Below are 23,821 nucleotides of genomic sequence, written 5' to 3'. Positions count from 1 at the left end.
TTAAGAAAACCATTTTATTTCTCCTTGCTATTCTCTGAAATTTTGTATTTAGTTGGGTATAGCTTTCTCTTTATTATTTACATTTTGCTTTCCTTCTTTCCTCAATTATTTGTAAAGTCTCATCAGACCATAATTTTGCTATCTTGCTCTTCTTTTTCTTTGGAATGTTTTTTATTACTGCTTTCATTTTTTTTTTAATTTTTGCAAGGCAGTAGGGTTAAGTGACTTGCCCAAGGTCACATGGCTAAGTAAGTATTAAGTGTCTGAGATCATATTTGAGCTCAGGTCTTCCTGATTCCAGGGCTGGTGCTCCATCCACTGCGTCACCTAGCTGTCCCTTGTTATTGCTTTCTAAACAACATTGTGAACCTCTGCCCATCATTTAGGTACTTTATCAGATCTAATTCCTTGAATCTATTCATCACCTCCACTTGATAGTCATGGGATATTATTTAGGTCATACCTATATGATCTGGTGGTTGTCCTGGCTTTCTTTAATTTGTCTGAGTTTTGTGATAAGAAACTCATGATTTGGGCCATAGTCAACTCCAGGTGTAATTTTATTTAACTGACTGTATAGAGAGCTTCTCCGCCTTTGACTGCAAAGCACACAATCTGATTTCTATATTAATCATTTGGTGATGTCCATATGTAGAGCTGCCTTTTGGATTGCTGAACTCTGCATCAGTTCATGTAAGTCTTTCCAGGTTTTTCTGACATCATCCTGCTTGTTTTTTCTTGTAGCACTATAATATTCCAGTAGAATCATGCACTATAACTTAGCCATTCCCCTAATGATGGATAAACCCTGGATGTCTAATTCTTAGCCACCACAAAAAGAGTAGCTATATATATATATATATATATATAGATACAAATAGGTCTTCCTCCCTTCCTTCCATTGGATGTTTTTGGGATATAGAACTAGCAATGGTATTGCTGGATCCAAGGGTATGCAGTTTTCTACCTTTGGGCATAGTTTCAAATGTTGGACTAATTCACAATTTCACCAACAATGCGTTAATGTCCCAATTTTTCCATTTTCTTCATTTTCCCTTTTTGGCATATTAGACATTTTTATAAGTGTGTGGTGGTACCTCAGAGTTGTTTTTTTTTTTTTTAGATTTTTTTTTCCAAGGCAATGGGGTTAGGTGGCTTGCCCAAGGCCACACAGCTAAGTAATTATGAAGTGTCTGAGGCTGGATTTGAACTTAGGTCCTCCTCACTCCAGGGCCAGGGCTCTATCCACTGTGCCACCTAGCTGCCCCCCAGAGTTGTTTTAATGTGCATTTCTCTAATAGTGATTTAGAGTATTTTTTTCATATGACTGTAGCTTTGATTTGTCTGGAAACTGCCTGTTCATATCCTTTGACCATTTATCAATTGGGGAATGACTTGTATTTTTGTAAATTTGACTCAATTCTCTATATGTTTGAGAAATGAGGCTTTTATCAGTGATACTTGTTCTAAATTGTTCCCTTCAGTTTTTTGTTTTAATTTTGGTGCATGGTTTTGTTTGTGCAAACCCTTTTTAATTTTATATAATCAAAATTGTCTATTTTACAACACAGGTTTTTGGGTTTGTTTTTTTTTTTTAGGTTTTTGCAAGGCAAATTGGGTTAAGTGGCTTGCCCAAGGCCACACAACACAGGTTTTTAAAAGCACTGAATAAGTTTAAGCATATCTGGAAAAGGAGAAGCAATTGAATCATTTTATGAGCAAAATTAGGGGAAAGTAAAGGAAACAAATATTTTTTCCTTTTTAATATATTTTAATTTTGTTAAATATTCTCAATTGCATATAATTTTTTTTTAACATTTATTCTTTAAAATTTTGCCCCCTCAACCTGTCCAGGTCCAGTGCTCTGTGCATAGTGTTGCCCCAGATGACCATGGGCCTCCTCTCTTAACTTCACAAAATCTTTACAGATTCCACATTTGAGAAAAAAAAATCATGAAATTTGAATGCAAAACAGACTATATTCCATTTTTAAAACTTAGTTTTTTTTTCTCATGTTTTCTCCCCTTAGCTCTAATTCCTCTTTCACAATATGACTAATATGGAAATATATTCAATATAATTGAACGTGTAAAACTTTTACCAGATTGTTCAATGCCATGGGAAGGGAGGAAAGAGAATGTGGAACTCGTAAACCTCCAAATGGATGAATGTTGAAAACCATCTTTGTATGTAATTGGAAAAAAAAATTAAAAATTAAAAAAATTTCTTAATTACCCCCATGCTAATTGTTAAAGGTTTTGCATACTGTCTTAGAGAAAGTCCTTCCTGGAATCCAAATGGAAGGGGTACTTCCTCCAGGCCTTCTTGTTGGTGGATGACCGACCATAAGATGGTTCCAAATCTGGTCTCAGAAAGCTGCAGAACCTTCACAATGAGGTCCAGGAAACTGCCCTCACCATCCACAAAGGAATAGCCAAGGGGATGAAGAAGGCCAACTTTCAGGCAATCAGCTCATCGGCCCTTTTGTCTTGGACAGTTAACGGACCTAAGAGTTGAGAAGAATCCTTGGAAAATCGGGGCTGCTCTCAACTACCCCAAGACTATACTAATATTGATGGAATAGGGGCAGCTAGGTGACAGAGTGGATAGAGCACTTGCCCTTAGAATCAGGAGTACCTGGGTTCAAACCTGCAGTCAGACACTTAATAATGACCTAGCTGTGTGACCTTGGGCAAGTCACTTAACCCTATTGCCTTAAATAAATTAAAAAAGATTTATGGAATACTGAAACCCAAAGGAGGAATACCTCCGTCACATTGCAAGGATTCAGTTTAATTCAGCAACCATCTATTAAGAGCCGGCTGTATGCTAAGCAGAGAAGCTGCGTAGAAGAATGGAAGAGATGACTGTACTTGAGTCACAAAGCCCTGGGTTCAGATTCTTCCCCAGATTCCTATTAGCTGTGTGACCTTGGGCAAGTCACTTTTACTCTAAATATGCCAAGCAACTCAAAAACTCACATCTCCAGTTGCTCATCTGGATCTGTGAAGGGAACTTCCACCTAGGGAGTCCTGGACACTCATTCCACGACTGAAGTCACCGGTGGGCATGTAGAAGACCAAGTCTGCCGTTGGTAGCCCCGAGGAGCATCTGGGGGGCGGCTGGTAAGGTGGGCTCTGCCTGACCAGGAGCCACGGGGCACTGCTGTCCATGCCTGGGGGTCCCCTCCTCACCCCCTCCCGGTGCCTCCCCTCCGGCCGCTGCGTTTGCAGGCCAGTCTCCCCGCCCAGATGGGGGCGCCCCCAGCCAGGGCCAGCCCCTGGGGTGGCTTGACAGGTGACCCCCCACGCCGACGGGGGGCTGGGAGGAGTGACCCCCCCAGTTTGGGTGGGGGCGCCCCCGGCCTCCCGGGGCACCACAAGGCTGGTTTGGGGGCGGGGGCCCGGGCTTCGAATCCCGGCCCGTGCCCGGGTCCGGCGGGGCGGGGCGGGGGCAGCGTTCGGGGCTCGGGGCCGGGCCGGGGCCGGGGCCGGAATGCCGAGGCCGTTGCGGGGCGGCCGGGCGGCCGAGCCGGGCAGGTAGGGCCGGAGCGGGCCGGCGCGGGGCGGGCGGGCGCACCCCGGGGCTCCGAGCCCCACCCGCGGCGGCGCCCCTGCCCCTCCCCCAGCTCCGGGGCGGCGTCCCCGCGGCGGGGGAGGGGAGGGGAGGGGAGGGGAAGCGGCGGCGCGGAGGGGAGGGGAGGGGGCGGGCGGCCGTTGGGCGCGCGCGCGCCGCCGCCGCCCCCCCTCGGCGAACGCCCTGGCCCAGCGAGCGGGCTCCCCGGCCGCGGGGATTGGCTGCGCCCGCGCGCGGCCCTTTCGGCCGCTGCGATTGGCCGGCGCCGGCGCGGAGCGGTGGCTGCGATTGGTCGGCGCGCTGCGCCTGCGCGCCGGGGTTCTCGTCCGCCCTCCATTCCAGGGGAGGACGGCCGTCAGGGCGGACGTCTCGCTCGGCGCTCAGGGGAAGGCGGGGGTCCGGGCTCTTGGCCGCGGGGGGGGGGGCGGCGGCGCCATGAAGATCTTCGTGGGGACCGTAGACGGGGCGGACACGACCCCGGAGGAGCTCGCGGCCCTCTTCTCGCGCTTCGGCACCGTCATGAGCTGCGCCGTCATGAAGCAGTTCGCTTTCGTGCACGTGCGCGAGGCCGCGGGCGCGCTGCGCGCCATCGAGGCCCTGCACGGCCACGAGCTCCGGCCGGGGCGCGCCCTCGTGGTGGAGATGTCGCGGCCGCGGCCTCTGAACACTTGGAAGATTTTCGTGGGGAACGTGTCGGCCGCGTGCACGAGCCAGGAGCTGCGCAGCCTCTTCGAGCGCCACGGGCCCGTCATCGAGTGTGACGTGGTCAAAGGTAACGCGGGGGCGCGCCCGGGGGGGGATCGCGGGCCGGGACCGCGCCCGTCGGCGTCGGCGGCGAGGACGCTTTCGGCCGGTGGCCCGTGGTGGCGGTGGCGGGGGGCCGGCCGGGGGCGCGTGTGCGCGAGAGGGGCGCGCCTTCCCCTCCCCCTCTGTCGGGGGGCGGGGCGGGGCCTTCGCCGAAGGTCGGGAAAGTGCGGGGCGGTGACGGGGCCACGCCGGATCCGGAGGCGCGGGGGCCGGCCCCCCCTTGTCCCCCCCAGCCCCTTCGGACGTCGGGCCCAGGCGAGGGGTGAGAGGTCAGGCCTCTGGGCTCGCCCACCCGCCGGTTCGATGCGGACGAATGCCCCGGAGCGGAAGGTAACGGGGCCCTAGAAGGGGGACTCCCCCGGAGCCCAGCTTGGCAGCCACGGACGTGCGGGGAGAGGAGGGGGCCCCGGCAGAGCGCTCGCCTCGACTGGCTGTGGGGGGCCGCCCGCTCCGAGTCCCGGGTCGGTGCCGAGCCCGGGGCCGGCCTTGGCTCCCGGGGCCGCCCGGAGCGGCGTAGTCCTCGGCCTCCCCCCGGACAGCAGATGTCCTGGCAAGTGCAGGCAGCCCCACGTGACACTTGGTTTTAGACTGGACAGTCTGTCCGGAGTTCTGCCGTCTTTGGCAGGCGTTAGAGAAAGCGGCATCCCCCTCGTGGAGCTCTGCATCCTCACTAGGTCTCCTGATCATTTCTTTAGATCTCAGAGGAGAGGGAGGTGGGATGTCTTGCTAGGGTCTTTCAGGAGAAGAGTGTTCGTTAGGGAGAGAGACCCTCTGTGCTTTCTGAATCTTCTGGTCTGGCCCAGGGAGGCTCCTCCTTGGTATATCTTCAGCAAGGGGTGGGCAGGATCAAGATTTAATTTGGTCTTCCGCTTCTCCTTAACAGGAAATAGCCTTCTCGTCCTGCATTAATATTGCATTCTATTTTCCCCAACTCAGGTTATGGAAGTCCAGGAATATCCGGATCCAGGCTCTTCTGCCAGGTGTTCTGGGGCAGGCTATGGTGTTGGCAGTTTGCTTTTGTTTTGAGGAAATAATGGAAAAGACTTCAAGGAAGGAAGTGGGGAATCTGACTGTGGCCGGTATTTGATTTTAATTGGCCTAATAAGTGTCAGAACTGCTCCTTGTGCAGGTTGGGTTCTGAGTGGAGAACTGAAACCTGATTCTGTGAAATTAGGATTGTAGTGGAATTCACGGTGTCAAGGAACCTTCTTTGCTCAGAAGCCAGGTAGAAAAGGAGAATCACGGCATCATGCACCACTGCTTGCTTAGATGAAAAGAATTGGGGAGGGGTGGCGTCTGGGATTTCCTTTGGAACCACCTGGAGAATGCGCCCTTGAGATCAGAAATGCATTTCTTGCCACGCCAGGGTTTTTTGGAAGTATGTATTTGTAGGAGGGGTTTCTTCCTCTTGAGAAGTTGTTTGATTTAATCAAGAAGATGTGCGGGCATCTCTGATATGAGAGGCGAGGCATGAGGAAGAGAGTGTGTGACTCCGTGGAATCCTTTTTTCTCTTTGCCTGAGAACAGAAGTTGGGACAGGGACTGTGGAAAGGGAGCAGGACATGTAGGTGATGGTTTAGAAAGAGGAGGAACCATTTTCCATTACCTCTCACTACATTGACACTACTCTTTACCACTTAAAAACCAAAGACCTGCTGTTGGGGGGAGGCGTTGGTCCTTGTTTAATGCAGCCTGTGGCTTAGGTGCAGGAAGAAAGAGGAAGTTGCTTGGTGCTCATCGGTGACTACAGCCACAGTGTTGAGCCATTCAATGCCTTCCTCCCATTGACTGCCCAGAGAAGTGGGGAGCTTGTATTGACCTCTATCTTCAGGATCCGTCAATCGACCTTGGAGCAGTTCTGAGGAGATGCTATTCCCATCTTTCAGTTAGGACCCCCTGAAGAATGATAAGTCATGGTGTCTTCCTAGCAAAGAGTGCAGTGATGGCTGGAAAGCCTGGATTGCTTATTTTTCCTAAGCAAAAAGAGACTTCTTAGAAGTTCTCCATATCCTCTCATCTCATTTGGAGGACCAGATGGGGCTTTTGGTGATCCTTGGCTCTTCCACTGTGTTTCTTCATTGTGCTCATGGAGAACATGGAGGATTCTGACCTCTTCTGCTATGCTCAGGCTCTTCCCTTAAGACTGACTGACATTTTTTCCTGAGTCTAGTCAGATATCTCCTTGAACCAGCTGGGCATATGCTTTTTATCTGCTTGCCAAGAGCCCCCTGTATGATTGAGATTCGGTTGTAATCCTATGAGTTTCTTCTTTTGATCCATTTGATTTTAGTATGTGGTATTTTACCTAGATTTCTAGATACTTTGCAGCCTGTCTCTTAAAGCACAATTTTAAAAAATGGACAACGTTGGACTGTAATGGTGGTACTGGGCGTACCACCTTTTTCATCTCTTCCAAAATGATTCCTTTCCCCCATTCCATCCCTGTCAGAACTGATTAGAAATTGATATCCAAGTGATTCTCATTCAAGGTTCTATTTCTCCCTACCCCAAAGCAGCTGGCTAACCTCTTCTTTAAGCTATCCCATACACAGAGATTGCTGCTGCCCTCCTCTTCCTTACGCCAGGTTTGAGGGCCTTCCTACTTTTTCCTTGTGTCGCGTCTTTTCCTCCCCAAAGAAGAGGAGAGTTGTGTTCCACTTGGTTGGATGGTAGAGGCAACTGGACCTGACTGTAGGCTGGGAAGGCAGGAACATGTTTCTTTTTACTTTAGCCTTCTGTTATCTCTATTAGGTTCTAGGATTGCAAGTACAAAGGCTCTGCATCTTGTTTGCTTTTTTAGAACAACTGAGAGTTGGTATCTGGAGGAAATTCTCAGTAGGCACCAGAGAAACCTATTCCTGGTGCTTTGACATTGCTTAACTTAAAACAGATTGGACAGGTGGGGAGACAGGTCAGAGATTTGCCCAAGATCCTTGGTGGGGCCCAGAAAAGCCTCTCATCTCCTCAGTCCCCAGCGCCATTTTGGTTATTCCCCATTGCTTCCAACATGGGCATTTTCCCATCAGTAGCATTTGAGTTCTGATGGTCATGTTTGCCCTCAAGGAACAGAAGAGGATGCTGGTGCCCTGAAGAACAATTGTGGGGGGGGGGGGGGCTTCACAATAAATGAGCTTCTTAGAGGGAAAGGGCTCATTTTGGAGAAGAAAATTCCATTGTCTTTGAACACTGCCCTTCACTTCAGTCAGGTGGCTCCACTTAATGGTCATGTTACTAGTGAAAAGTGGGTACTTGGCTTGTGTTGGTGACATAGGGGCAATGAGCAGGCTCAGTTCCTACATCTTACTAGACCAAACTGGGCTACAGAGGCTTTCTTCTCTGACTTCTCCCTTCCCCATATCTTCTTCCTATGGTTCCTAGTATTGTTGGCTGGAGTGAAGGAGTCAGACTCAGTGTTGGGAAGTGGTCTGATGTCATCTCTGCACTGACAAGTTGCATAGTTCTCTGAATACCCCAGATGAGGATCTTGGGGAAAGAGCAGTAAGGTGTTTGAGGATGAAGACGGTTCCAGCCACAACAATTGAGACTTGGTTTATCACAGCCAGGTGATCAGACTGTGGATTGTGTGATGTCACAGAGGCTTAATGTCGTGGCAGGTTTCTCTAGGTGTTGGAAACAGGAAATGGTGAAGCAGCTTGGCCCCCTGGGGTGTGAGCCTGGGAGAGAGAAGGTGCTTGGGCTTTATTTCCTATATGTTCTCCTCTTTTGGTTTGCTTACAATGTGACCCTCCCCTCCCCATGTCTCAGGGTCTTCGGTCTGGGGTTGTGCTTTGTTGGAGGTTTCTGAGACTTAAGTCAGTCAGAGCAGAATAACCCTGGGGTTGGAGCCAGAATTTTGCCCCTTTTTTGCTGTTTTAATAGTGGGCAAGTCTGGACCTCTCTTCTTAACTTATAATATGAAGATGTGACCCCCCCCCCCATACCTGCCTCCCTTATAGGCTGTTTGTGAATCAGGTGGTAGCGATTGTGACTGTTGTATAAAGTGATTTATAGATGGCAGAAGTGCTTAATCCCAGTGGGGTCATTCCTGAAATTGCAGATTGCCGGCTCTCCTGTCCTTGGTTTGACCTGGCGTCCATTCTGTCATTGGGCTCAAGGTCCCTCAAGGGGGGGACCTAGAAGCCTGGATATGAATTCAGGGGAGTGACGACTGTAAGCTCCAAAGAGGTCTGAGGCTTGAACTTCTTGGGCTTGACTCTCTTCCAGGATGCCACCTCTCCTTTGGGCTGGCAGTTTTAAGAAGCTTTTTTCCTTCACAGCTTTGTTAGAAGTCCTTTTCCTGGTGGTTTTCTGACCACCCTGGGGCCCTTGGCAGCCTCCTGCCTGGGTCCCTCGTCCAGGAGGGAAGCCGAGGCAGTGATCAGGACCTGCTTTTAGGAGTGTGTGTGCGTGTGTGCGTGTGTGTGTGTGTGTGTGTGTGTCCCATGGGGCTTCCCCTCAGGTCACGGGCCTGCTCCCCCTAACCGCTAACCCCTCTATCTGCTGCTTTATCAGACTATGCGTTTGTTCACATGGAAAAGGAAGCAGACGCCAAAGCCGCCATCGAGCAGCTCAACGGCAAGGAGGTGAAGGGCAAGCGCATCAACGTGGAGCTTTCGATCAAAGGTCAGAAGAAGGGGCCAGCGGCCCTGGCGGCCCCTGGGGAAAAGGCCAAGAAGCCAGGGGCTGGCGACACTGCGTTCCCTGGGACTGGTAGCTTCTCTACCACCTTTGATTACCAGCAGGCCTTCGGCAACAGCACCACCGGCTTCGATGGGCGGCCCCGGCAGCCCTCCCCTCCTTTCTATGGTCGTGACCGCAGTCCCCTGCGCCGCTCGCCTCCCCGAGCTTCCTATGTGACCCCACTGACCGCCCAGCCAGCCACTTACCGAGCCCAGCCTTCAGTGTCCCTGGGGGCGGCCTATAGAGCCCAGCCTTCTGCTTCCTTGGGTGTCGCCTATAGGACCCAGCCCATGACAGCCCAGGCGGCCTCCTACAGGGCACAGCCTTCCGTGTCCTTGGGAGCCCCCTACCGGGCCCAGCTGGCTAGCCCCAGCTCTCAGCCTGGGGGAGCTTCCTCACTTGGCCCCTACGGGGGTGCCCAGCCCTCAGCTTCGGCCCTTACCTCCTACGGGGCCCAGTCAGCGGCAGCCTCTTCTCTCACCTCCTATGGGGCCCAGGCCTCCTCCCTTGCTTCATATGGGAATCAGCCAGCTTCCTATGGGGTGCGGGCTGCTGCCTCCTCTTACAATGCCCAGTCGGCAGCTTCCTCCCTGACCTCCTATGGGGCTCAGGCAGCTTCCTATGGGGCCCAGCCTGCAGCCTCCTCGCTGGCCTATGGTGCCCAGGCGGCCTCCTATAACACCCAGCCTACTGCAGCCTCCTATAATGCTCAGCCAACGGCAGCCTCTTACAATGCCCAGTCAGGCCCGTATGCGGCAGCCCAGCCAGCTGCTTCCTATTCTGCCCAACCTGCTGCCTACGTGGCTCAGCCAGCTACTGCTGCAGCCTATGCAGCTCAGCCAGCCGCCTATGCAGCACAGGCAGCGGGCCCCCTTGCAGGCTCCTACGGCGCCCAGCCAGTCGTCACGGCGCAGTTGAATGCGTATGGAGCTCAGGCCACCATGGGCCTCTCTGGCTCCTATGGGGCTCAGTCAGCTGCAGCCACCGGCTCTTATGGCACGGCAGCTGCCTATGGTGCCCAGCCTACTGCAGCAGCCCTGGCTGCTCCCTATCGCACTCAGTCGTCGGCCCCGTTGGGTTCTTCCTATGCTGCCCAACAGCAACCTCCCCAGCCTGCTGCTGCTTCCTACCGGGGCCAGCCGGGTGCCACCTATGAGGGGGCGGGCCAGCCGTCCGCAGCCTACCTGTCCCTGTCCCAGGGGGCTGTTGCCAACGCCGCTACCAGCACCCCGCCGCCCTATGAGCGTACCCGCCTCTCCCCACCCCGAGACAGCTACGACGATCCCTACAAAAAGGCCGCCGCCATCATGTCGAAAAGGTACTGTATGCCCCCAGGCTCTGCCCCCTGGCTGGGGCCGGGGCCATGGGCGCGGGGCTAAGGTCAAGATGGGAGGGAAGCTAGATCCAATGACCCTTCTCACCTTCCACTCACCCTGGTTCTCCATGGGATACCTTGAGACCAAGGGGGAGGTCTTCTGACAGCCTCTTGAGATTGTAGATGGGGTTTTAGATGGGAATCAGCTATGGCTTGGTTTAGAGCCAGCCAATTTAAGGCTGTGAGAACAGGTGCCTGTCTGGGATCAACCCATGTGCCACTGGATACTTGGCTGGTGAATGAGTCCCTGATCTTTTCCACCATCTTGAATGTCCCCTAATGTGTGATGTGGCTGTTCTTGCCGCGATAGCTGTAGGTTTGGAGTTGGGGCAGCTGGAGGGTAGAGATTGGACTTAGAAACCAACCTGGTAGTCCATACTGCGTCTGCTCTGGGGAAAGTTGGGAATCTCGCCGGCATTCGCCATTGCAAAGCGACCAAGCTTGGCTCTCCGACCTGGACCTTTCACTCTGGGTCCTCCACCCCACCCCACCCCACCCCAGGTGTTTTTGGTGATGTAGTAATGAACAGGGGCATCATCTTGGACTTGGACCCTAAGGAAAGGTGTCAGTGAAGGGCTTGTACCCCTCCCCCCAAAGTTTACCATAGATTTGATTCTCTTGCCCTGTATCATCATCTCTGGGGAGGTGGAAAGCACTCACCTAAGACCCCACCCCCCCACCCCACCCCTGTCAGAGACTTGCCTGACCACCCTAGCCCCTGTTTGTTCTAGCCCCTGACTCCATTGGCATCTTCCCCCTACCCAGCTGGAGCTCCTTCCCCGACAACTGTCTCATTCACCAACTGTCTTCTTCTCTCGACCAGGTATGGTTCCAACCGGCGCTTAGCCGAGCTCTCTGATTACCGCCGTTTATCAGACTCGCAGCTTTCGTTCCGCCGCTCGCCGACAAAGTCCTCGCTGGATTACCGTCGCCTGCCCGATGCCCATTCCGATTACGCTCGCTATTCGGGCTCCTATAGCGAGTACCTGCGGGCAGCGCAGATGCACTCTGGCTACCAGCGCCGCCTGTAGGGCTGTCCTGCGGGTGGGTGGGAGCAGAGCGAGGAGGAGGTTGGGGGTAGGATGGGGGGCCCGTTCGGGATGAGTGAGTTTCGATTCCCCTTTCTCCAGTGTGGTTCTGCCCTAGGCAGCCAAATCTTGTAGTGTTGCGGCAGTAACCTTTTCTTTTGCTCTTCCGCCTCAGCAGTAAGTCTTGCCTTTGGCTCCAGACGGTCGGCTCCCCCTCCCACTTCCTGTCACTACCCCCGGCCTCCCACCTTTACTGAGCAGGAATTTCTCTTTGTTTTTATCTTTTTCCTGAACTCCCTTGGATTTTTGTGCGCGGTGTTTGAGGTCCTGTGGACAGGAAGCAGCCCACGGCTGTGGTCAGCGGCGCCTTTTTCCTTTTGAGAGATGAGGGAGGCTGGGGGACAAGTTAGCCCTCTGTCCCCTGTGCTCCCTTGACCCATCCCTGCCTGCACGCCGCTTTGGAGGTGGGGATCCTGGTGACTGCGAGCAGAGCTGATGTTGAGCAGCATACCCCAGCCCCTCGTTCCCCATCTTCCCCAAGTAGGGGGTGTTAGAAACCTCATTTTTTTCTTTCCCCTTTTGTATGGACTATGAATAAAACTTGGGGCAATTTGCAGTTTGGAAACCTGGTTGTTATTGTCTTGATTGAACTCTTGTTACCGAGGAGCCAGTGATGACATCCAGAAAGATGTGGCAGCTAGAGTTAAAGGCAACCTGGACTTTGATCCCAGAAATCCAGGGGGCAGAATCGTTAAGCTGTGGGTTAGAGGGATTGGTGGTCAGTCACCCAATCCTACAGGAAGGTCACTAGGAGTTGACCCCGTTGGCCTGCCCAGCTTGTGGTGCCTCTGCTTCTTGGCACCTGTTTGTGGGATGACAAGGCAAGAGGGAATCGACCTGTGCTTTGGGGCAGTTGGGAACAAGAAGGGATGGCAGAGGGGGCAGCTGGCCCAGCTGCTCTGCTTGCCTCAGCGGAGGCTCCCTGCTCCATCCTGCCACCGCCGTCACCTGCGCCTGCCTCCCAATTTTACTGGGGCTCTGGAGTCATCTTGCAGTGGCCTCTGGGCTTGGTGTAGATTTTAGGTAAGTGGGAAGCGGTGAGGAATGGAGAGCCTCAGCTTTTCTTTCTAGCCTTGGGAACCAAGAACAGGAGATCATGGACAGAAGGAGACCTGAGGACTTAATTTTGAGATTGGAGTCTGGCCAGGAGAAGTTGGTTCCTACATGACTGGAGCCAAGATTTCCATTCCACCTGGAAGCACGGGGAAGGGGACTTTTCAAAAAAGACCTTGTGGTGCTGCGCATGGGGGTGGGGTGGGGTCGTCTCCCCAAGCTTGCCCTCTCACAGCCCGTGGATGGGGAGGAGGCAGCGCTCTGGCCTGCTCCAGGTCAGGGGCCCGCTCTTCTCTTGAGCTCTCTCGGGCTGGGATGAATGACCTCCAGGAGATTCTGGGCTTGAATTCTCTTTCCTGCTGGCTTCTACTCTTTGCTTCTTTGTCCTTTGGAAGGGCTTTCGGGAGTGGTGAGGTAGGCTGCCCACTGAGCTCATTTTAAGGAAGTCTTCATCCATAGAGCTCTAGCTCTCAATGAGTCCTGCGGGGCAGCGTTAGTTTTTATGCTGGAACGTTGGAGGTTTGGATGTGGAACTGTGATTGTAACATTTCTTCTTTGTCACTTTGATTTTCTGTCTTGTCTCCTTTCTCCCCTGAGGGGGGAAATCTTGATTGACTGTCCTTATTGCAGGCCAGGGCATGCATTCACCTGGAACCAACTGGGGGGCCTGCATGAGCCCTCTAACCAGGCTTCCAGAGCCAAGCCACAAGCAGGTCTGCTGCCAGCCCCGTCCCCCACCCTGGCCTCTGTCACTTCTCCTGATGGTGTGTGTTCCTGGCTTTGATGGAGGGTGGAGGAAAGTGGCAGCTGGGAGTTGGGGACAGGTAGGGTAGGGGGTTGGGAGCAGATGGAGGAACTTGGATGGTGGGTGCTTTTGGGAGGCAGGCAGAAGCCCTCAGCTGCCTACTGGCTTTTGACTTGGCTGTCCCTGTGTAAGCAGGGTTTGGCTGAAAAAGCCCTGGGCCTTGTGCTCCTTTTGAAGTCCTCCAAGCTGTACTTGGTACCTCCTTGGAATGATGACCAGGTTTGGGGAAAATGAGTCAAGCTAGTGCAGACTAGGCTCTGGTCCAGTCTTCTTTGGACCCCTTTGTTTTTTTTGTCTCACGCAGTGTGTTGAGGTTTTTTACAGGCATCTTCTTAGGTGTCAACTGCCCCAAATGCACCAACCAACCCAATTGTGGGCCTGGAGACTTTGGATTTAAAAGCAGGGGACTCCCCGGACTGTTCCTCTGCAGTTTTGTTAGTGTCACCAGGGGAGGGGCTCTTAGTGACTCAGGGTTTGAATTGGGCCCAAGCTAGCCCTTTCACACCTGGCTCTGATTTATGGGTGGGCCAAGCACTGGGCTTGTCCAACAATTCAGCCAACTTGGTTGAAGAGCCTTCGGTGAGAGTAAAGGACTCAGTTGTGGGAGAGGGATGGAGAGCACCCAAGCCCTTCCCCTGAAGTTAGAGCTGCCATCTTAATTGGAGTGATCCAATTGGAGAGTCCCCAAACCAATAATATGACAGGTACAAACATAGTGGGGGGGGGTGGAATTATTCAGTGGGAGAATGAGAGACTAGGACTCCCCCCCTTTTTTTTGCAAGGCAAATGGGGTTAAGTGGCTTGCCAAAGGCCACACAGCTAGGTCATTATTAAGTGAGGCTGGATTTGAACTTAGGTCCTCCTGACTCTAGGGCCGGTGCTCTAACCAATGTGCCACATAGCCGCCTTCCCCCCCCCTTTAGACTTTTAAAGAGTACTCTGGCATTCCCCACCAAGGAAGGGGCACCAGGGTATGCACAGGCTAGTGAGCCGACTAGAAATGTAAGCTCTTAGACAAGACTGGATTTGGCCCCTTGAATTCCTGGCCACAGCCAATTTCTGGTGTGGAAAGGAGAATGGGTATGGCCATTCCCTGGTCCCTTTCTTATGGGGAAAATAGGAGTTTTTCACTTTGTGTCCTTGACCCTTTGGACAGGTTGGTGAAGCCTATGGACCCCTCAGAGAAATGCCCTTTTTTGTATATTTAAAATAATTAAAATAAACACAAAGGATTATCAAGGTAAATTTATCAAAATAATTTTTCCCCATCCAAATCCACAGATGTGAAATTCTCCATGGAGGTGAATCCCAGATTAAGAAATCTCGTCAAGATTTCTGAGGTCTCCCTTGGACCTGGTCCAACTGGATTTGTATCTGGGGGGTGAGGGGAGGTGTGAAGAATCAGCTGGGGAAGGAGCTGACTGGAAAGTGGATTTTGAGACCACAACTTGTGGGCAGAGATCTCTTCTTAGCTAAGTGGACAAGTTAGGGCAAAGGACTCGAGACAGTGGGATGTAAAATGACCGAGGAGTTGACCGAGCTCTGCCTAGGACAGAGCCCCACCTAGAGCAGAGAGGGACAGTGATTTGTCCAAAATCCATACAAGTTTAAGATGGGTGGGGGGGCTCCAGCCGAGATTTCTGGGCTCTAAATTTTTATGGCATATTTGCTGGATGCTCTGATGACTGGGGGCCAGAGGAGACTTGGCTTAGTGATCTCTCCCAATTCCTTGGCTGTGGGAATTCTCTTCTAGGAAGTGACCGGTTCTAAACAGCTCCAGGGCCCAGAGTGATTGAATCAACCCCGCCCCCCCAATGACAAGCCCTCCCTAAGGGGCCTAAATTAATCCAGTTTATTGCCCAGGTACCGCTCGGTTCTTCCTTTTGGGTTTAATCTGAGGCTCCTCCCTGGGTCAGCACCTTGCTTTGGTGGCCTCGCCCTTCAGCTCCATCCAGGCCTTCCTTCAGGGCCCAGGGCACGGGGAAGAGACTTGCCCACCCCTCCTTGAGACTAGAATTCCGAGCCAAGGCCCCTTAGCCTTGGAGTTCCCTGTGGGTGACTGGCTTGATCACCTGGTTCGTTTTGGGCTTTTCACAACCGGGGGGGGGGTCCCCAAGGTTTCACTAGCCCCGGAAGATACCCAAGGACTCCTGGACATCCTACAGATGGGGGGGAAGGGCCCCCAAGCAGGGCGGGCCCTTGTCCAAGGGGTCGCGGGTGGGGCCCCCCGCCTGGGCAGGTGGGGCTGAGCTCACGTGGGCTTTGGAGCTGTTCACGCACGCAGAAGGCGGAAGCCCCCCCAGCGCCTCCCGAGACGGCAGGGGGAGGGGCGCGTGGGCCCCCATGTGCCGGGGCCGGCCGCGCCTCCCAGGTTCTCCTGGGCAGCCCCACGTCCTAGGGGAGGGGGCAGCCCGCGGGGGGGGGGGGCCGGCCGGGGCCCGAGAAATGAAAACGAGCAACAACTGGGAGCCCGGCACGTTTTCTTGGGGGGCTCGACCCCCCCCCGGGGCGTCCCCGGCCCTCGATCCTCCTGGGGCCCACCCAAGCCCGCAGCCTCGGCGCCCACGTGCCCCCCCCCCCCCGCCGCCCTCGGCCGCGGGTCCCGGGCTCGGGGGGGAGGGGCGGAGGGCGTGCGGCCGCGGAGGAAGAGACCCCCGGCGCGGGCCCCGCTCCCCCTCCCACCTCCCCTTGCGGTCGCCCGTGAGCCACGCCTCAGCCTCCCCGCGCCCAATCAGCTCGGGCCGGGTGCGCGTAGTGCATTCTCATTGGCCCTGGGCGAACCCCCGGCCATCCCCGACGTCTGTTCTTCCCCGCCCCTTAGGTGACGGACATGCTTCGTAACCAACGGGGAGGAGGGCCCGCCCGGAACGCCGGCCTCCCGCTCGGCGGCGTGGCCAATCGGACGGCAGGCTGAGCCCCCCTTCTAAGCCCGGAGTCTCCGCAGCGGCCGTCGCCATTTTAGCGTTTTGTCAGAGGCGCGAGGAGGAGACTGCGCCGCGTCCCGTGCGGGTGAGCCGCGAGCGCCGTCCCCGGGCCCCGACCCCGAGCGGGGGCCGCCTGGCCAGCCGGGGCCCGCAGCTCCCGGGAGCCGCGGCGCCCCGGGCCTCCCCCCTCCCCCCCCCCCGGCCCGCGGGTGGGTTCCCCGGCCCCGCCCCCCGCCCTGCCCCCTCCCCCTCCCCGGGGGGCCCCGGCCTTTGTCCGCGCGGCCCGGGCCGCCCCCCCCCCCCCCCCCCCCGAGGCGGGACGCGGTGCCAGCCTGGTGTCTTGCAGGCCCTGCCGCGATGGTGAAGCTGTTCATCGGCAACCTGCCGCGCGAGGCCACGGAGCAGGAGATCCGCGCCCTGTTCGAGCAGTACGGCAAGGTGCTGGAGTGCGACATCATCAAGAACTACGGCTTCGTGCACATCGAGGACAAGACGGCGGCCGAGGACGCCATCCGCAACCTGCACCACTACAAGCTGCACGGCGTCAACATCAACGTGGAGGCCAGCAAGAACAAGAGCAAGGCCTCCACCAAGCTGCACGTGGGCAACATCAGCCCCACGTGCACCAACCTGGAGCTGCGCGCCAAGTTCGAGGAGTACGGGCCCGTGATCGAGTGCGACATCGTCAAGGACTACGCCTTCGTGCACATGGAGCGCGCCGAGGACGCCGTGGAGGCCATCCGCGGCCTGGACAACACCGAGTTCCAAGGTGAGCGGCGGGCGGGGCCTCCGCTGGGCCCGGGGGCGCCCCCAGGTTCCCTAGGGGCCCCCTCTGCCCCGCACCCACTTGTTTCTGGATCGCCATTTTGTGTGTCTGTCTTTTGCTTAGCTTCCGCTTAGCCTTTTACCCTAAGAGGCTGGCTTTTCTCAGGACCAGAATCTTTGATATCATTTTGTTTGTTTTCTGCAAGTCAGTGGGCTTTAAGTGACACAGTCACACCAGCTAGGTGATTGTTAAGTGTCGGAGGCCGGATTTGAACTCAGGTGCTCCTGACTCCGGGGCTCAATGCTCTACCCACTTCATCACCTTGCCACCCCAGGATCTTTGATTTGCAAAAGTTGCCCACATGGGCAAGGCCAGATGAAAGGAAGGGCAGAGCTAACTGTCTGCTTTTTTGGCTCCCTTTGGCCTCGGGACTGTTGGTACCCAAGATCAGCTGTGGCTGGGAACACCAGGCAAGGCCTTTTGGGCCCGTTGCTGCCTCTCCCTTCTCCCCAGATGGACAGAGCTTCGCTGGCGCTTGACCTCACACGTCAGTGTTTAGTTTGTCAGAGAAGAACCCTTTGTTTTGGCCCCCGTGGCTGTGGAGTCTCTTGGTTTGTGGTTGAATGTCCCTTTAGTAACCCTTGGGGCAGCTGAGGGTTCCAGTTGGAGGATCCCCAGCCTGCTTGTGGTAGATGCTGACCTTGGATCCCCTTGGACTTTTGAGTGTGTAGCTCCCATTTCAGGGAGGGTCTGCGCTGCCAGAGAAGCTGCTGCTGGTTCTTTTCTGTTTCCTTTGATGGTAAAAAGTTCTGCATTTGTTTTTGTTTTATGATTAGACCCTGGTCTGCAGTGGCATTTATTTGCATTCTCCTTTTTCCCATTTCTAAGTTGTGATATTTCTTCTTTAAGCTTTTGTGATTTCTCTGCAACTGGTACTTGGGCTCTTGGGTGCTTCAGTTTCAGAGAAGCAGAGATCTTTCCCCAGGTGCTTGTCTGATGATCATTGCTTTAGCCCTCCCTGCTTCTTCTCCATTCTTGTTGCCTTCCCTCATCTTCATCTCCACTCTCCTTTTCTCTGGGAATTCCTGCTTTCAGAACTGGCCCAGTTAAACTTTTTGTCTTCGGTCAGATTCCAGACTGGCAATGGGTAAAGCCCAGTGGCCTGCCCCTTGAGACCTGCAGACAGCTTACAGTCCATGGGAGGGATGGACAAAAACTTGAGAAAAGGAACAGGGAAGAGTTCAGTTATCCCCTTTGACAAAGGACAGTCCGTCACACGGCTCTAGGCCACAAGGAAGAAAAGTGCTCTGGGTCTCCCCTGGAAAGCTGCCTCTGACCGACCTTCCCTTTAGTTGACAGTTTTGAGGTGGGCCTTTGTCAAGGGAGTTGATTGCTATGGCTCTCAGCTGCTGAGCATCCCAGGTGAGGCTGGAGCCTCTTGGCTTCTTCCGCCAGTGAAGGTTTCAGTGGGTGTATTCACAGCATCAGATGTTCTCAGCCATGGTCTCTGGGGTCAGCGTCCCATGCTTTTCTGGGAAGACAGACTCGAGGGACCTCTCCTTTCCAAAGAGAGCTTTTCCTGGAGGGTTTGTTTTAAATCAGGCTCTCCCCATCTTGTTGGCAGAGGGTAGGGTAGTAGGGGCATCAGCCAGTTGCCTGGAGGTTGTTGTTCAGGGTCGCTGCCCCCCCCCCCACCCTTGGGGAACAGAAGAGCTGCAAGGAGGGGTGCTGTGACAGGCAGCTCCCTCACCAAGGACTTGACGATTCTTTCTTAGGACAAGATTGGTTTTCCTTTCCTTGGTAATGACTGGTAAACCAGTCTAGTGGAGAGCCTTCTTAGCCAGAACCCTGATGCTGGAGAGAGACCAGGCCTCTCAAGTGAGTGACTTGTGCGCTGCCCTAGTCGGCTACATGTCTTTCTGATGCTGAGCTTGGCCTGCTTCGGAGATGGCTTCCAATAGCTCTCACTGTGGTGGAGGAGCCTGGGGAAGGGGTCGGGGCTGGGATCGCCTTGTAGCAACCCTTCTCACATCTGTTTCTTCAAGGCAAACGAATGCATGTGCAGCTGTCCACCAGCCGGCTTCGGACCGCCCCTGGGATGGGAGATCAGAGTGGCTGCTACCGGTGCGGGAAAGAGGGTCACTGGTCCAAAGAGTGCCCGGTGGATCGAACGGGCCGCATGGCGGACTTGACCGAGCAGTACAATGAGCAGTACGGAGCTGTCCGTGCACCCTATGCCATGAGCTACGGGGAGTCCGTGTACTACAACAATGCGTATGGAGCTCTGGATGCCTACTACAAACGCTGTCGAGTCCGGTCTTATGAGGCAGTGGCGGCAGCGGCAGCAGCTTCTGCATACAATTATGCAGAGCAGACCTTGTCCCAGCTCCCACAAGTCCAGAGCCCAGCTTTGACCAGTCATCTCACTTCTGCCTCTGTCGACCCTTACGATAGACACCTGTTGCCGACCTCGGGAGCTGCCGCTGCCACTGCTGCCGCTGCCGCAGCTGCCGCTGCCGCCGTTACTGCAGCATCCACCTCCTATTACGGACGGGATCGGAGCCCCCTGCGCCGTGCCCCTGGGGTCCCGACTGTCGGAGAGGGCTACGGATATGGGCACGAGAATGAGCTGTCCCAGGCCTCCGCCGTCACCACGCGGAATTCTCTGTATGATGTGGCGCGGTATGAACGAGAGCAGTACGTGGACCGGACACGGTACTCAGCCTTTTAAAGCTTGAGGTGAGGGCAGTGTGGTTTCTCCAATGGGGTTGTGTTGCCTCTGGCAACACCAGGGTCCAGGCTACCCTGTTGATTGTTGGGGTGGGAAGGGTGCAGGGATGAATTTCTAGCTGTCCATTGGCTTTTTTTAAGTTTTTTTGCAAGGCAAATGGGGTTAAGTGGCTTGCCAAGGCCACGCTGCTAGGTAATTATTAAGTGTCTGAGGCTGAATTTGAACTCAGATACTCCTGATTCCAGGGCCTGTGCTCTATCCACTGCGCCACTTAACAGCCCCTGTTGGCATATTTCTTAGTGCTGTCTTAGGCCCTGGCCCTTGGGGCAGATTTCTTAGTCCCCACTGCTGTTGGCATGGCTGGAGAACGAGTGAAGTGTGACAGTGCCCATGAGCCCTTTGGACTCTAGGGGATTCAGTTTGACTCGGCTGCACATCGGCCGGCTTCTTGTTCTTGGGATGAGCAAGGACCATCTGCCTTATTGTGGGGTGTCATTGCTGCAGTTGGACTCTGAATTAAAGTATTGCCATCTTAGGTGATCCCCTGATAATGATCCCCAGTTTAGTGGCATCCCTGAAGGCTTCAGGTAGGCTTAAGGGTCTCCTCACTCAAAGAAATGTTTGACCATTTAGGCTGTAGGATGAGATTTTCCTTTCATCAGATCAGCTTCTTTCCCCTAGTTGATGATCTGGGGGGTCTTGCATTGAGTCTCCAAAGTTATAAGGGACAGAGTCAAGCTTGAATAGTTGAAAATGGTTCTCAGACTTTTGGGACCCTGATTGTAGAGAGCTCCATCTTGTCTTCGTTCCTTTTTTGTCATCAACCTGTGACTCCTTGCACAGTTGTGACTACCAAATCTTTGGTTTCTTCCATTTAGAATTAAGAGTTTGGATAATTCTTTTAGTTTTAATTTTGTATCCGAGAAATTCAGACCATTGTAGCTTCTCCCTCTGGAAGCCACTTTCAGGGCTCTTGACTCTTTCGTTCTCTTCTTTGGACTCTACAGCCCCTTGGGCTCTCTCCTGTTACTCCCCAGCTTTGGGACCCCGGACTCCTCAGAGGGTCCTTGTTAGCTTCCTTTGTTTTGATTGACTCGTGCTTTGGAGGTTGTTAGTTCTGGATGCTCTGATGGCAGGTAGGGTGGGGAATCTTTAACCTGGTTTTCAGACCATCGTAGGAAAAGGAACGGATGTGTGTGTGTGTATGCCCAAGTTCACAGGAGCAGTGGCAGAGCTAAGAATAAAATCTAGCACCCTGAACTCCTACCCCAATGTCTTCTCCAGCAGATCAGAAAAGGGATCAGAGAACAAGGTTCAGAAGGGTTTTCTGAGCTTCCTGGTTGGTGCTTTCTGGATTTTAGGCCTTTCCTCTTGGGGGAGGGGAAGGCTGCTAGTACAGTGAGTTGAGAGTGGGCAAGATTTGAAGCCTGTCCAAAGAGGGAAGGGAGGAGATGGATTGTCATGGCTCCTCTGAGCTTTTCTTTACTGTAAGCCCATGTATTGTGCTTTCTTTCAGGTGGGATGTGTGGGGGCTGAAGCCCCGGGCTGCGGTTGTGCATGAGAATTCACCCTTCGTGGTCCCCATCTTCGGGATGTTCTCACGGCTTTGTGCGTTGGGTCCCTCAGGAACCACGGACCTTAATTTAACCGTGCTAAGTTGAGACTCTTCCTCTGCCCACCCTGCCACCCCCTTGGTACTTAAGTACCTTTTCTTTCCTGTTCTGTTCTCCCAGTAGCCTTGGCTATGTCCAGAAACTGTGGCAGGGCTTGTGCTGTCTTCCCCCTCAGCCCCTATTTCACTGGTGTTGAATTGGGGTATCACCACAATTGCAGAGGGGCCTCTGGCTCCTTTTTCCCTGTTTTGCCCATAGTGGCTTGCGATGGGTAGACATGTAGAGTTGGTCGCTTTTTTTTTTTTCCGGTGAAATAAATGTTTTTCAATTTAGGGGTGTGTCTGTTTTGAGAGAGTCCTTATCTGGGGGTGAGTTCTTGGGACCTCTATCCCATGAGGGAAAACGGGAGGTGATTCATTTTGAGTCATTTCTAGACTCTCATTTGCCCTTGGTGAGTATCAGAGTTGGGGGGGCAAAGGCTAAGGGGAGCTCAAGAAAGTTAGGGGAAAAGGGCTTCTTCCTCAGATACTAAAAAACTGGCTTGTGCATCATTTAACTGTAGGTTTGACACTGTGGCCTGGCTCTTAACTCTTGAATTTTGACAGGTTTGAAAGGGTCACATTCACTGGTTTATTAAAGGCTGAATTATCAGTCTTCCGGGTCTGTGGGCCCGAGGCCATGCTAGGCCTCAGGAAAGATGTATTGCCCAAGGCATTTCATCAGGTTGAACAGGCATTGGGAACGACTTTGACCTCACTATAGGAGGCCAATGGGGCCACTGTCTGGGCCCCAAGCCCTCACTCTGCCTTCTCCTGCTGCTGATAGTGCCATCGCTAACAGACTCTCAGACTGTGATTGACTTGTCCCCCGTTTCTGAGGACGATGAATCCTCAGGCTTCTGAATGCCTGGTGGTGTTCCGGTGGTGGCCGAAGCTAGAAGAATGAATGTTGGAGAACTCAGGTTGAGTGTTTTAGATTGGGCTATTTTTAAATTGTTTTATTTTTAAAGAAATGTCAACTGCAGTTGAGTCAAAGGTGAGAAGTCATGTAGTTGGAAGTTGGCCCAGATCCAACTTAACTGTCTTCCTAATTTTCTAGAACCAAGGGAAATTCTCATCTGAAGATTGACTCTTGCTCCTGAAGGAGATGCATAGCGAGAATAGGAAGGAGTGGCAAAATAATGGGTTTAAGTGGCCTCTCAACCCTGGCCCAGTTGGAAGGCTAAGGAAATGTGTTGGAACAAGGTAGCTGAACTGACTTTCTTCTGGATCCCAGTTTGTGAAGGAGCATGGCAGGGAGCTGGCAACAGAGATGGAAAAGCCTGGGTCCTAGTCTCTGCATGACTATGGACAAGGAGGGCACGGTGCCAGGCAGCACAGAGCCTGGAAGCCACAAAGGCTGTCAGTCTGCCCCTGGAGGGGGGAGGGCAGTCTCCAACCTGTAAATCTTTACAGGAATGCCCTGATAAGAGCCTGGGGCTTGTCTAGGTAGATGTAGGGGAGAGGGAGAGCCACCTCTGTTTATTTAGTAATGGGTACACTTGGGTGAAAGTACATCTCTTGGTATTCTTAGAAGGTATCACAAAGTAGCCTCTCCGGGTTGGAAGCTCTTGTTTTCCCCTGGAGGAGGAGACCTTCTCCTCTCCCTAAATTTGTTCTTGCTTTCTCATCCACTGGCCAGATTCTCCCATCACCCGTTCAGGTCTACAGTAACAGAGGGCCAAGGCAGTGATGCTGCAGGGGAGGAGATGGCCCAAGCAAGTGGGACAGGACTGAACAGCATAGTCGTGATGGGGAGGAGGCCACATCACTTGGACACCAAGGTGTAGTGACTTGCCCATAGAAAGGGCAGGAAATGACTACACCACTTCACTGGCATCAAGAAAGTGGGACTGAGCCACTGGTCTTCCTCCTTGAGTCTCCTATTGTGTAGGTGACAGGCCAGGACAGAGACCAAAGGAGATCAGGGCTATCTTGTGGTCACCTTGAAGTCATTGTCCACAATGGGGTGGGGGGGGTGTGGCCCAAATGGTAGGTGGATTCAGCAGTCACTTCTAGGAGTGAGGGCTGCCTATGGCCCTGCACTTCTCTAGGCTCACCTCACAGAAGTTGGTGACTTGGATGAAGGTGCTGATGATGCTAGAACTGAGAGGCAGGGTCCAAGTCCCTGGACCATGGGGCCAGCCCTCTCTGTGAGCTAGGCACCAGGTGAAATTCAGAAAGGGAGCATCGTTAATGGGTTCAGAAAAGCAGTCTAACACTTGTCTGAAGAAGCTCTGGGGATTCCAGTGTTTTTTGAACTGGATGTAGTTGCTTGTCAGTTGTGTCTTTCTCTTTGTGATTCCTTTTTGGGGTCTTCTTGGCAGAGATACTGGAATGGTTGGCCATTTTTTTTCTCTAGTTC

The 23,821-nt window shown here is 53.7% G+C and overlaps 1 protein-coding gene across 13 annotated transcripts in view; it reads left to right on the top strand.

The window, feature by feature from the left end:
- The first annotated feature begins 3,466 nt into the window (after window positions 1-3,466).
- Window positions 3,467-23,821, top strand: part of RBM14 (RNA binding motif protein 14) — a 49,317-nt gene continuing 28,962 nt past the window's right edge. For 4 of the 13 annotated variants that reach the window (XR_012477261.1, XR_012477262.1, XM_074230976.1 and 1 more), the window contains exons 1-4: window positions 3,467-3,539; window positions 16,206-16,393; window positions 16,655-17,077; window positions 19,120-19,813. Coding sequence is in view for 9 of the 13 variants with exons in the window: in XM_074230976.1 (XP_074087077.1) it covers window positions 16,666-17,077; window positions 19,120-19,805 (1,098 nt within the window). In the remaining 4 variants the exon portion in view is untranslated. The other 9 variants (XR_012477264.1, XM_074230975.1, XR_012477263.1 and 6 more) reach the window with 9 other exon arrangements.

This window comes from Macrotis lagotis, chromosome 3 (assembly GCF_037893015.1).
Source record: "Macrotis lagotis isolate mMagLag1 chromosome 3, bilby.v1.9.chrom.fasta, whole genome shotgun sequence".
Taxonomy (NCBI): Eukaryota; Metazoa; Chordata; class Mammalia; order Peramelemorphia; family Peramelidae; genus Macrotis; species Macrotis lagotis.
The sequence above is the reverse complement of the archived record's forward strand: the minus strand, read 5'-3'. Positions and strand labels throughout refer to the sequence as shown.